Source organism: Stegastes partitus, unplaced genomic scaffold (assembly GCF_000690725.1).
Source record: "Stegastes partitus isolate 25-593 unplaced genomic scaffold, Stegastes_partitus-1.0.2 Scaffold1157, whole genome shotgun sequence".
Taxonomy (NCBI): Eukaryota; Metazoa; Chordata; class Actinopteri; family Pomacentridae; genus Stegastes; species Stegastes partitus.
This window is the reverse complement of record NW_007578888.1, coordinates 49751-64541: the sequence shown is the minus strand read 5'-3', so window position 1 is coordinate 64541 and position 14791 is coordinate 49751. Positions and strand designations below refer to the sequence as shown.

General features: G+C 39.9%; 1 protein-coding gene across 1 annotated transcript in view; it reads left to right on the top strand.

Annotated features, from left to right (window-relative positions):
- dym (dymeclin) overlaps positions 1–14705 on the top strand; it is a 59583-nt gene extending 44878 nt beyond the window's left edge. The window contains exons 16-17 of the mRNA XM_008296843.1: positions 1923–2036; positions 13567–14705. Coding sequence (XP_008295065.1) covers positions 1923–2036; positions 13567–13716 — 264 coding nt within the window. The 3' untranslated portion in view covers positions 13717–14705. The remainder of the gene's footprint in view (positions 1–1922; positions 2037–13566) is intronic.
- The last annotated feature ends 86 nt before the right edge of the window (positions 14706–14791 follow it).

Genomic DNA, 14791 nt, shown 5'->3' with positions numbered 1-14791 from the left:
CACACACGCACACACTCACACACACACACATACATGCTCGTGTGCGATTTCTTCTGTTTGAAACCTCTAAAGCAACCACAGAGCAGGAGCAGAGAAAACATTGCCCGTAGATGCATTTTTCACTGTTGGTTTGACAAAAAAACGGAGCATTAAAAAGAATCAGTAAAACCTAGAGTTTTTTAATTATCAAACATCAAACATTTCTCCAGGGAAGGACCTAGCACAGCCGTGGAAACACAAAATACTCTTTCCTTGATTTCATGTTTGAGCTTAAACCCAGAAGGCATCAGATAATTTGAGCTCCAGTGAAGTGCTCATTTTAAGTGGGATAAAACATGTTCAGACCCTATGTTGAATTTGTAATCCGTTTCCACTGACTAACAGCAGAATTCACGCAGTTTTGCATTTTGCAGTTTTGCCACTTATTTGCAACCATTCTCAATCATTGTTGTTATTTATTCGGCATATAAAAATACTATATTATATGCAGCTTTGTATCCCTGCGTAGTGTTCAAAGCAACTTCCTGTTGCTAGGAAACATGGCAACCTATGCATGCGTTTAATTGGCTGTTGATGGAGGCAGCTATATGTTGTCTTAAATCAGATCAAAACAAAGTTAGCTTCATAGATTTCACAGTGATTCTCTGATATGTAAAGTTCTTACCAGCTTGGAACATACAATATGTTTACAGAGTTAAGGTCCCCAAGGTCTAAGCATGGAGCATGATGCCATTTTGTTCTTGGATCTCCATATTGCACCCAGTGTCATCATATAGGGTGTGGCTACTGAAATATTCATGTGACAGCTCCAAACAGTGGGATTAGAAGACTCGGAGAGCTTCATGATGGAACTGGGAGTTGATATTAATCCTCAATGACATCAAGGTCTTGAGTGTGTATTTAGAAACAGGAACGCTGTGTGACAGCCAATAAAACAAGGGATCAGGTTTAGATTTGTGCTCAATGAAGCGATACCAATCAGTTAAAAAAGGCCTTGATCGGTGCCTATACCGATCTTTGAGATCAGAGCGGGACATCCCTGAAATTATACAATAACTTTGTTGTCAGTGATGACAGTATCATTAGATCGGTTTTGAAGAGGAAATGTTCTGGAATTTTAATTCATCAATTTAGTAATATTAAACATTATAAAATAAGCTTGAATATATATACAAATTTAAGTCACATTGATAAAAGTCTTTCTCTCAGTTTTGAAGAGAAAATGTTATAGAATTTTAAGTCATTTATTTAATCATAAGAAACATAATAAAACTTGAGCTAATAACAGATTAGGTCATACTATAAAAGGCTTTTCATTTCTAGAATTTTAGTTGATTTAATTAATTGATTTAGTAGTAAAGAAAAATAAGAAAATAAACTTAGCTTGATTTGAAAATTAAGCAACGTATACAAAAACCCTTAATTGTGCTTTGATTTTTTCATTTTATTTATTTTTTTTACACGCTAATACCAATGTATCTGTAATAACCCATCATTGGTCTATTACTCTTTGTGTACAAAAATCTAAATGTGCAACAAACTGTATGTTTTTTTAATAAAGGGATCTGTGAGCAGGACGATGTCTTGACTGTGCAACAGAGTCCACCTAGCTGTTTCTTCCTGTTTCCAGTCTTTATGCTATGCTATGCTAAGCTGTCTTGTCGTTGGCTGATATAACAGTGGTACTGATCTTATCTAACTCTTGGCAAGAAGGCAAATAAGCAAAGCTCCCAGTCTAACAGCAGACGATTCACCTCAAAATAATAACGCAGTTTAACTTCACAGTTTTTTCTTTATTCTTTATCCACTACCAACACAGCAAGTACTTGGAAACACAATCTCTTTTACAAGTCATCTCCAGCAGCCCGACTGTATTTTTGGCAAATTTCGTGATTGGCTGTTTTCTCCTGTGTGACCTTTAGGTGATAGGCTTCTTCAGTCAGCGTCTGGAGCAGGCTGGAAGTGACCTGTCAGTTGAGAGGGTTCAGGAGGTCATCATGAAAGGAGCCCAGGCTCTGCCCAAAGACAGACTGAAGGTAATTCACGCACACAGACACACAGCAGGACGACAGATGGAACGAGAGAGCGCGGAGACGAGGAGTCGTGAAACATGAGGCTGTCTGAAGTAAAAAGAAGTGGTACATCAAGATGCATGTGGAGAGAGTACAATGTGTTGTCAAGGACCGCGAGGTATTGAGGATTGGTGCTGGGAAAGTGGAGGAAAGAGAATTAGTTTGTCTGGACAGGTGAAAAGAAGCGAGAGGTATGGGGTGGGGAAATGGACTGGGGCAAGGGAAAGATGGAAAGAGCCATTGGGACTTTAGACAAAAGGCCAAAGCCCAATTCTCATTAGCATTAATGCCCATCTTCATTCCTTCTCCGCTGGCCTGCTACATGTGAACATGTAATGACATTTCAAGGAGATGGGATGGTAGGAAGGGGGGGTTAGGGGGCACTTTGTCATGGGCACATAAGATGGGGTGGAAGGGGTGGGGGGACATAAATCTGCCACCGCACCTCGTTACCCAACACTCCTGGCGGGTTCACTAACCCCTCCCCTCCCAATGCTCCTCCATTAATCAGTGAGGAAATATGTAACCGGCGGTCTTCACACTCCACACTGCTCCTCACCAGCACAGAAGCTCCTAATTGCATGTTTCATCATGTGTTTCATGTTCTATACTTGGCGGCTGGCTGCAAGGCATTTGTCTCGCTACCCGATGTGGAAGAGGGATGGTGCGTGGCCGTGAGTCCGTGTGCTCGCTCCGTCTCCCTCTCAGTCAGCACCTCGGAGCGCTAATGTAGCGATCGACCATAGAGCCGTAGAATTACACATGGAGCCATGTGGATAACCCTGCCGTGCCCTTCAGCCAATGTGCTGTACCTGTAGCACACACGCATGCAGTCCGCTGGAATGGACGTGTGTGTGTGTGTGTGTGATCTTCTCCGTCTGTGTGTGTTTAGCAGATGACCATTTGGATCTGTGTGTGTCTCCGTCGCTGAGTTTGGATACGTGTGTGTGTGTGTGTGTGTACATGAATGTGCAGCCAGGCTTTGTTTCTGTGCAAAAAAAAAAAAAGTGTTGTGGAGTCTCACATTGACTCTCCAGCATCTGAGTGCTTTCCAGTTCCACAGGGTGACGTGAAGCGAAAAGAAAACCCAGGCAATGTCTCCCGCGGGAGAAGTCCCCGCCGTTTGATGGTACCATCGCTCAAACAAACAGCTGTCTCTCCACCTCTCGCTTCCCTTCATCTTATGAGCTCATTCGGCTATTCAGCCCCCAATGTGAAAATCCATAGGTTAGATTAATGTTGTGTGGAATCATCGATAAGTTGGTAATTACTCAGAAAAAGGAGTATTGGTGTCTCAATCAGTTGTGCGTGCACACAGAGAGGACTGACAGGAAAGAGATGTAAGGATGTTTGTTTCTCTCAACAACACAAACACAAGCCGCGCCTGAGCCTGTTATTCAGCTCGGTTTGTCATTTGTTGGTGAAGTTATTCGATCCTGTTGTGAGTGTTTTCACATACATTTTACCTGTAAATGAAAGTGGACAATTCATTTTTTATTGTTGAAATTGAAGTTGTAGTCAAGTCCACAACTGAAACCTGAACTTTTTCCAGAGTAGAGAAGTCTGGAGACACCAGCGTTGTGCTGTAGCATGTGGACAATGCTGTTTATTTGCTAAAGAAATGTAACTATGATCAACTATGATCAAATAAACACATTAGGTCCAAACAATATTATATGGGCAACACAATTCTCTCAAGATATTGTTAAAAATAACCCAACAAAGTCATCACAGTGCAACAGTGTCACCTCTTCTTTTCTTCTTTTGTGATTATTAATTTTCAGCGTCACTGTTGCTAATCGTAGAAAGCAGTTGTGGTTATTGATCTGTACTTGCAGACAACTGAACAAGCTTAAAATGCAGAACTAACAGCCTCGTTGCTGTGATGGAGAATTTCCTGTTAGCCTTTGTTAACAGGTCGTCATATCGTGTCAGCAACACAACTGCATGCCAAAGTTTGCGCATTTTAGTTACCAAAAAATTTGATTAAATTATATGTTAATTCTAAGAAAATGCTACTCCTGCAGCAAATGTGTTTTCAAATATTAATACACGTTTGTGTTTTATTTCTTGAACTTATACAAATAGTTGCTGTACTTTCTATAATTCCAATTCAAATAAATAAGACATTTAGCTATTTTTCTATTAATTTTGCATACAACTATGAACAACGGTGTCTTTGAAAAGCCCAACACCAGGGTAGACACCAGCCATTCTGACATTTAAACTGTATTTTTACATTCATCAGCCTTGGTGTGGACATGCTGGGATTTGATCCCTTTAAATCAGTTTGTTGGGAGGAGCTGGCAGTTATATTCAAGTCAAGCAAACCATTTTGTTTAGGCTTTACACACATCAGATCCGTGTTGTTTTAAGTGACAAGAACATTGTAGACACAAGACTGCAAGAAGCCTGTTTGCTTAAAGAACTTAAAAAGCATTTACACAAAGACGCAGACATGCAAATTAGGTTCCCAACTGAAAGAAAGGGTTAAAAGAAGGTGGTAAATACCCCGGGGACGACCCTCACCGCCTCGTCACTCAACTGTCTCTCTCTCATTCTTTGTGTGTGTGTGTGTTGTTTCAGGGTGTGTGAGGCTGAGTGGCGCTCACGGGCAGCGCCTGTGGAATGTGTTGTTTAGCCTGTCTAGCTGAAATCTGCCTTATTGAGCAGCGATAGCCTACAGACTCACTGGCTCCTCAGGAAGGGACGGAGGGGGTTGGGGGGGATTACCAGCTGTTACTCGGTACCTGGGTCTTTATAGGCCTGGTGGCTGGTCAGTTCTACTTTCCCACACTCTGACCACTCAGTATATATATACATTAGTAACTGTAACTGTGCTTAAACGGTGCCAGTTGGTCTGTAACACAAGTTACCGGCACCATGTAGTTCTCTGAACCCTGCATTTTGCTCCTGTTTAGAATGTGAGCTGCTATGTTTCATAAACTAAACGAAACAGGGGAAATTATCCCATCAAGACAGGCAATACGGCTGTGTGTATTATTATTATTGATTAATTAATTTATTGATTATTCTATCAGTTGACAGAGCCCAAGATGACTTTATCACACTGCTTAGAATTAGGAGTTAAGAGTCAACAGTCATGCTAGCACCTAACTGAGGCTGTATTTAACATCAGCATACTGACTTCGTTATATAATAATAATAATAATAATAATAATAATAAACTTTATTTGTATAGCACTTTCTAAAAACATAATTCGCAAAGTGCTTTTACATAATAAAGAAAAAAAACAACATGTATAAAAAATACAAGCAAACACTCAAAATATAAAAATACACACAATAAAAATGGAAAAGAACAGACTGGGTCACTATTGAAAGGTGAAACTGATTAAAAAGAGGACATCACAGAGGGGAATGACGATATAAAAGTATGATAAAAGTAGATTAAGAAAGAGAAAAGAGAGAAGGACAGCAGGTAGAACCAATAAAAAAAGGGAAAAAACGGGCGAAAATCTAAAAGAGAACATCACTCGAAAGCGAGTCTATAAAAGCGGATTTTAAAAAGTGATTTAAAAGAAGATACTGAATCTGCAAGCCTTATGTCCTCAGGTAGGTCGTTCCAAAGCCGAGGGGCCCTCACAGAAAAGACCTGGTCACCTTTGGATTTGAGCCTCGACTTTGGAACGATTAGGAGGGACCCACCTGAGGATCTAAGGCTGCATGTGGGGATATACGGGGTTAACATATCTAAAATATGGCCAGGAGCAAGGCCCTGGCTAGCTTTAAAAGTGATCAGTAAAATCGGACAGGGACTCAGTGGAGAGAAGCCAGTAAAGGGGAGATGTGATGTATTCATTCTGAACAAGTTGGAGGCGAGAGATGGATTTTTGTGAGATGCCTGATAAGAGGGAGTTGCAGTAATCGAGATAGGAAAAGATCAGGGCATGGATGATTCTTTCAGTTGTGTTTAAATGTTATAATATTTGGAATTTTCATCTTCATAGTTTTGCATATTAACATCCTAACATTTGCTGAATAGATCTTAACACAGATTACCCTCAGACTAATAGGTATGTCATTATTTTTGCAGATATTTGGTCGTAAACCAAACTTCTAGATACAAACATTAAGGCATCTCCAAAGTTATCATAGTTCAGGCTGTGTTTGCCAAATATTCCAACAATCCATCCAATATATTTCTCTCAAAATCACCATTGTCAACCTCGTAGTAGCATTAGAGAAAAAGTCAGGGGATCCCCAAAGTGATTAGGATTCATTATCTGGGCGCCTTGAATATGTATGCTGGCTTCAGACCAAAAGATCCTCAAGTTACGTTCACCGGGAGCAGAGAAAAACAACATGTCCTTGCGTCTGAGAAGCTAGAAACCTGCTCTTGTTTGGCATTTTTGCTTTGTATAAGACGGATCATTTAAATTGTTAACAATTACGTTTGTGTTGTTTCAACACAAACAAAGAGAAAACACTTTGTCCACACTGTTGAATTGACAGTGTAAACATTGCAGTGACCACTTCAGTTAAACTTCAAGTGTGGGTAGGAAATTAGGACAGCGAACATAAACAAAACTTTGTGAAAATATTTGTGTGGATTTTCTCCATCACCGCTGTGTGAAACATGGGCTCACATCGCCAGTGGCTGTTGTCTACCATGATGGAGTATTTTCAGTGACCGAATTTAGACCAAATGTGTTATCAAAGATTAGTATGTTGATGGTAGTGCTTTGAAATATAACATTTCAGTGCTTTTGTGTGTACATGCTTTCAAGTGTGTTTGTGTGTATCAAGTTCATATTTTCTCCCTCGCCGCATTCTTCTCTGTCTGGCCGAGCGCTGACAGCACAGCAGCGTGCAGCGGAGGAAAGGGAACACAGAGTCCTGAGTGAAGATATGAGGCCAGCCAGTCAGTCTGTGTTCAGGGGCGAGGGCCTGACCTGCCAGGACCCATAACTAACTGATATGAGCCCGGGCCAAGTGGGCCCAGACAGCAGCCAGACTGAGAACAAAACAGAGGAGGGGAGGGAGAAGGAGCAGAGAGCCAGAGGAGATATGTACGGCGAGGAAACCACAGTATAGACAGAATAAGGGACGAATGGAATATTAGAGTTGGGATGTGACGGCCTGTCCTGTTTTTTTTTTTTTTTTCCTCACAAGGCGCTGAAGCCTGAAGGGGACATTTTTGCTGTGAGGCATATCCGAGACTCGCTATAGCACCAAATCCCCTGGTGGCTCTGTACAACATAGATGTAAGAGGAAAAATGGTGGCCATTGTGATTCAAGGATAATTTTTCTATTTTCTGATTTTGTGCTCAGTGTTTAGTGAAAGTGGTCGGAGGCACACGGGGGACTTTGTGTTCCTGCCACGTGGGTTCATAATTTTTTCTCCAGTAGGCACTTGTCTGGAGAAACGCTCATTTGGATAAAAGATGTTTGTTTTAGCACCATAAGCTGCATCATCTTTACCTACTTTTCAGTCCCTTGACAGCTTATGAGATTATGTACTGCATGCTTGACTGAGACTCCGCAGTAACGGCTTCATTAAAGATGCAATTCAACATATACAGGCCATTCACTTTCCTGCTAAGAGTTACATGAGAATATTGAAACATAATGTGTAGCTGGATTCAGGAGACGTATGATGAATGACAGATTTCATTTATATTGTTGGCTTTGTGCTGAACTGTTTCTTGGCTCGGAGCAGCAAATTCCCAGACTCTGGATGCTAATGTGTGAGGCAACAAGTATAGACCAAAGGAGGTCACTGCTCCAGCTAAGTCCAGCAAAGAGAAAGTCCTTCACAGAGATCCTCATAAAACCACAACTTGTCATTTGTAAATATTAAACAAATAAGTGTCTATTAGTGGCGTGCTGGTAGGCGGATTTTTCCACCTTTGAACACCATTTGAGGTGTTTCCATGTCTTCCTAGCTTTCATAAGCTGAACTAGCTGGCTTATGGCTGTAGCTTTATACCATATTTCCTCAAATAGTGGCCACAGCCTTTGTGCACCACAAATAATGAAGATGACAGACTTATATTTGATGCATGCATTAGAAGCAGGCCTTTAATTCTAATTTGAACGTTCCATTGGTCCTTGAAGGAATCATGTGTGACATCCATCCATCCATTATCTATACACTGCTTAATCCTCACTATGGTCGCGGGGGGCTGGAGTCTATCCCAGCTGACTCAGGGTGAAGGCAGGGGACACCCTGGACAGGTCACCAGTCTATCACAGGGCTACAGTTAGAGACAGACAACCAAGCACACTCACATTCACACCTACGGACAATTTAGAATCACCAATTAACCTCAACGTGTTTTAGGACTGTGGAAGGAAGCCGGAGTGGGGTTCTGTAAAAACATAAAAAATAAAAAAGACCAAATCTAAGCTTGTAATTGTGATATTTCAACAAAAGCAATTCATTTTACATATTCATTCCAAATTTTGAAAAAAACAAAAGTTTTGCACCAGATCCTGTAAAAAAAATAAATAAATAAATAAAACAAAAGATCTCTGCCATGTGATGGAAATTCAGCCTTTTCGCCTAAACTCCAGTCTGTGTTTACCAGAGCACATAAAAGACAAGTATGGAAACAATGTAGAGGGACTGAAAAAGGGAAAAAAAGCAGACCTTACTAATAAAATAAACGCTGCATGGCTCCAAATCTGTATATAAAGGAGCAAGTTGTCAACAAATTGGTGTAAGGTACTTAAAGTAAGTTTCAATAGCTGACGTGCAGAGTGGTGTGAACAATGTTTTTATCTTCTTTTTTGTTTTTAATTATTGAGATTGGATAAATTTAAAATGGTAAAATATCTTTTTATCACATGTTCCTATTCTTTTTCCAGAGTCGGTAACACCTGTGGACACAGTTGCCTTTAGGAGTTCTCACCTTTTCCAATTTTTGTACAATAGTTTTGCTGATTTCAGGCATTATAACTTTGTCACCCTGGACAAAAGGTATTTCTGATCTCGCTCTCCCTCCAACCATGGTTACGCTGTTTCCATAGAGATTGAGGACTTTATAATGATATTTAAAAAAAAAAAAAAAAAAAAAAGAGCCCACAGTGGCTAAAAACAACAGAACAAACAAAAGGGTTGGAAACAGGGTGATGTATTGTTGAATTCATTAGATGCATGTAATATAAATGAAGCTATAATGATTAACTGGTATGCATACTGTATGACATTCACCAGGAGTTCACCCACCCTTGTGTTCTCTCCATCCTGTATTCGAGGGCTGGCCTTTTATTTGTTTGCGCCGACCGTGCCCGCGGCCATTATCACAGACCCGGCTTTTAATTGACTGCCGGTTTTTATTCAAGGAAATATGGTATTTACTGTACAGACATGAGAGTGGTATCGATGTTCTCATCTAACTCTCAGAAAGAAAGTCAATAAGCGTATTTCCCAAAATGCCAACCTATTCCTGTAATTACAGAGGATTCTTTTTGCATGAGTGGACCAGTTTGTAGGAGCATTTTCTTCTTCTCTTGGCAGCTTTTCTTAAGCTTTAAAGCAATTTCTCTATTTTCAGATTGTAGTTGTGTAAAATGTTGTGGTTAGTTGGTTAGTTAGTTGTTGTAGATGTTGGGGTTGAAAATAATAATCCTCCATGCTTCTGTATGGAGGCCTGGGAGAAATTAAATTGTTTAAGAGAAAATTATAATTTTGGAGTTTAGTAGTGATGTTTGGCTAGTTATACGTGTATCTACAAAGATGAAAAGCACTTAAATGTAAGTAGTAGCGGCTGAGAAAAGCCTGTTTGCATGCTGATTGATTGGCGGATTGATTGATTTAAAGGAGCTTATAACCTTAAGCATTGTTTTCATGTCCCACCTCTATGCAAATGTGTTGTGTTCAGGTTTCTATAGCCTCATTGTCCTTTGTCTGTCCATAGATGTGTTGCTATAATTATAGCCCAAAACATTACATGACAGCTACTGCTTACGCTGCATGTTCCTCATATAAATGATGATTAGTTTTTGGAGCACTGCTAACAAATACTCGCACATTAATGAGGGAAAATTTATCAGCGCTTTCAGATAGAAAGATGTTAACTCCACACATGTGCTGTTGGACGCATGTTGACATAGCAGTATTTACTGATTAATGTTTTAATTATCTTAATTACCTAATTAGCATAACTGGTTATGTTTCATATATCACTATGATCATAGCAGGACGTTAATCTGCTCAGCCGCCTCCTGTTTTGGTTTGTGAACCAACAATGCAGCCAAACAGAAACTATTTTAAACTAGAATTAGAAACTGTGCTTTTACTTCGTCCCGTGTTAACAAGCAGAAGCGAGCTCGGGTTGAGTCGCTGTCGCCACCAGTGTCGTATGAACATTTGATGAGTTAGTAGGCTAAGAGATAGTCACCTACACACAAATACCAGTCAGATAATACAGGTCCTGCTTTGTGTCTAGCCATCACAATGGCAGTGGTGTGTGTGGTCTAGCCTCAGTAGCCTGGCATATGGCCTGTGACCCCGTAGCCCTTCTGTCCGTGTCATTATGATACCGATAGTGTGGCTGTGAATAGAGCCAGTCAGGACTCAATAGCCCGGACTGGGACCATCACATAAAGGCCTGCAGCGTCTGTCTTTCACCGCAGACTGATTACTGGCTGCGTGTGTGCACATACATGCATGTGCAGACAGGAGGATATAATGAGGTAGCGTTGTATTATTGATGCTCTTCTCCTGCTGCCTACCTGCTGTTAGGTGGGCTGCCAGACGCTTGCTTCGGTCTGGAAGGTGGGCTCGTTTTTGGAAGAAGACCATCCAGCGTTTCTTACGAGAGCAACTCGGTGTCTTGTAAACAATGAGGTTATGTCAATTAGAGCTACAGCATTTTTTTTTCAGTGAATTGATGAGTTGATCACCAGAATATGAATCAAATATCTGTTTGCTTTTCATTCATTGTGAATTAAAGTGGTTGGGGTTTTGGAGTATTGGTCGAACACAACAACATATTTAAAGAAGTAGCTTTTGCCTGTTAGAATGAGAATTTTTCACTATATTCTGACATTTTAACCCATCACATCCAAGATCCCCCCCCTAACATGGACTTCTATTACACCTCACTGCACCACATGCTGCGTTTGAGGCTCCACATCCGTCTCAATATGTTACATTTATTTTCTTGACTATTATACGCACATATTCTTATACTTCAAACTGTAAACATTTGCGCATTTCATTGTTTATATTTTCTCTGCACAAACTGTACATCCTCAATAATTTTAAAAACCGACATAATTTGTATATTCTTCACATATTGTACATATTGAGTTTTTGCATTATCAATTATTTTATTTATCTCAACTAGCCATACTTACTTTTAGTTTCTTGTCTTCTTTGCTGTAGTTATTGCTGTAGTAAGACAAATTCCTTGTATGTGTAAACTTTGGAATAAAGACAAGCTCATTGATTAACCAAGATTAATAAATAGTTGCCGCCTCAGTTTCGACGCTCTTCTTGCACTCGACATTTATCGAACTGACAAATCAGGTGACACATTTTGGGCTTTTGTTTGCTAAATTTGCGTAAATGTGCTAAAATAGTGTCAGCAATAGTTTATTCACCTGTATCGACTTCCTTTTGGAACTGTGATACTTTGAAATCCGTTTTACTTCCAAGATTATGTATCTCAAATCCCTCTTCATTTTTACTTTTCATTTCAAATAGATAAACATTCATTGCTTAACATCTGCTGTCCTGACAAGATGTTAGAAAAGGCACATTAAAAATAGAATAAACAACATATGTTATGAAACTTGATTAGAATTGCAACTTAATCATGCCTTTGAAAATTTCATCTTACATTTTCTTACAATTTTAATCTTTTATGCCAGTGATTCAGTTAGCAGCATTTTACGTCAATGCAAGCTGTAGAGCTGCTCCAGATGTGACTCATGAACCACATTCTATAGGAAAAATCAACAGGAATTTTCCTTCTGGAACAAGGCGCACTCGAAATAGCTTGTCTTCCCACTTCACAACTCTATTGTATTACAAACTGCTGTGAAGTGTTTAGTCATCTGATAAGCTGTCAAACTCATACATGTTTCAAGCCGGCCTTCCTCGGATTTCACCGTCTTAGCAGTACCTTATGTCATTTGTGGCTAACCACAAGTAAAAGCATTACATTGATACGGCCGTAACTTAAATTTCCAAAACAGCAACCCCGCCGTATTTCACGGCAGCCGTCCGCATCGCTGCAACACGCAAAGTACCAATCATCGTATAGTTCGACCATGCAGCCCAGGTGTAAATGATACACTTAATGGTGGCTGAATTCCATTTAGCAGCTTCAGTTTCGGTGTCCTGGTTGTGTGCATGTCGGCTCGCTGTCACACACATGAATAAAACACAGCCATTGTTGATGTTTAGTAACACCTGATGTGACAAGTCAAAGTATCTGCTTTGACAGGTTTCGACATACTGGGTAACATTAAGCAGTTTTCCCCTGGACTAAGTTGTGGGAGAAGGAAACTTCTGCTCCTCCAACATTGCCACCAACTAGGGATCGACTGATATGTTGGGTTTTTGGGGGGTTTATTGGGCTGGTGCGGCTTGTTGGTGATCAAGAAGGGCAGATAAGCAATATTTGGAACAGACAAGCATTAAATAGAATGTTTTAACAGCATGTGATAGCAGGGAATCATACCTAGGATTCTTCATTAGTAAGGGTGACTACAACTCCTTTGTTTATATGGGATCGACTGAGATTTGTCTCCTGCTGTAACATCTGCTGCTGTTCTCTATTTTCTCTCACTTGTACGGCCCACTAAGCTACATATCTTAAAACATTATTAGTTAGTTGTTTTAGTAGTAATAATGATAGTTGTTTTCCAGACAGTGCCTTAGGGGAATCTGTGGCTGCCCTCTAACTTAGCCGCTAGCGGTTAGCGTAGCCTTAGCCACGGTGAGAATAATTTGTGGCAACAGCTTGTGTTTCTTGTTCAAGTTTTTGCGATCTCTGCTTGGGAGACATTTCTGAGACCACAGAGCGACGACAGAGAGAGAGAGGAGACTGTGTCAGACCTAAAGTAGCACAGTTTATTTATCAATGGTACAGATAGAAATTATTTTTATAAATAAAAATAAATAATAAAAAAATAATATGAAAAATAATAAATAATATAATAATAATAAAAAATAATATAAGTAAATAAATAATAAAAATATTCTTGAATTTCCCTTCTGGGATAAATAAAGTATTTTTCATTTCATTTCATTTCATAATCGGGGGGAAATGCCCAATATTAGCCGCGATCCTTACCATCAACCATGTAAAGGTTTCCATGTAGGCTAACACAGCAAACCTCCTTTGTCCCATTTCTTGTGGCTCATAAAACTGGATTTACATCCAATTACTATGTTCTTCTTACATTATTTTGTTTTAAACCTTCAATCTGCCATCATTTTTATTTTTTATCCCTTGTGCATCGTAACAGTTTTCTCTCTCTCTCTCTTTGTTTTTTTTTTTTGTGTTACTAGAAGTTTCCGGAGCTCAAGTTTAAGTATGTGGAGGAGGACCAGCCGGAGGATTTCTTCATCCCCTACGTCTGGTCCCTGGTCTTCAACTCTGGCGTCGGCCTGCACTGGAGCCCTCATGGCATCGAGCTGTTCAGCATGGACTCTGGTTGAACGACTAGTCTCTGCAGATTTTTTGTGTCTTCATCTCCCTTCAGTAAACAAAAAAAAACGGACTGATGGTGTGTGTGCGTGTGTGCGTGTGTGTTTTGGGTGTGTGCATTACCCTTTATAGTATGTGCACGCTGCTTTGAAAGTGCCTCGACCTTGTACAGGATGGTGTTTCTTTTTATGCAGCACAACCTCTCTTCCCTCTCATATCATAATAATTCCTCTGCTTCGACACTGTGAAGCTTCATCTGGACTGTTCACACAGTAGCTCCCACTCATGTGCAGTCAGTCCTCCAGCGAGTACTTGTTTAACATTTGAGCAGCTTCACCTGGTTCCACAGCACATGCTGAACTTCTGTTGTTGTGAGGAGCTCAGGACACTGGCGATGGATAATCCTGCATTTTTCTCTTGCTTACAAAGGAAAGGTCAATTAAAACATATGCACTCAAGTGTTACACTGCTCTGGTGAACATTCACGTAGCACTGCACTGAACGCTTAACAATAGTTCCAGCTTGATATTTAAGACAGGCCACTTGCCTTGAGAGACACAACGTAGATTTAATTAAAAATCCTTCATTATACTGAGTTTTCAGGGAGATTATCTCGTAAATTAGGTTTTTATTTCCACCACGCATTGTTCTCTAAACACAACAGGTTTGTATAAATGGTTTGTGAAATTAAAGAGTCAGAGAAAGGGAATTTATCACCGACAGAAGGTCCCCTGTTTAGTTGTGATATGCAGGAGTTGCAGACAGTGTTGCTGGTTGTTTAATGCACCACATTCAAGTACGGTTTAATTAAAGCTTAATTTCAGTCCCTGGATAATATTAGCCGTCTGCATCACTCTGATTCATGCGATTTCATTGTTGCTTCCAGCTCATTTATTTGACTTTACCCTGTCTTTGTCATGAGCATTTCTTTCCTGATGATAACCCAAGGCAAATACTTAAACTAGGACAGTCATTAAACCTCCTGTCCTATTGTGCATAATTACAGTTGTCTCTTTAATTTGTTACTTTATTTGCATGTTTAACTAGAGACTTAAGTTATTTATTTTCATGTATATTGTTTTTTTT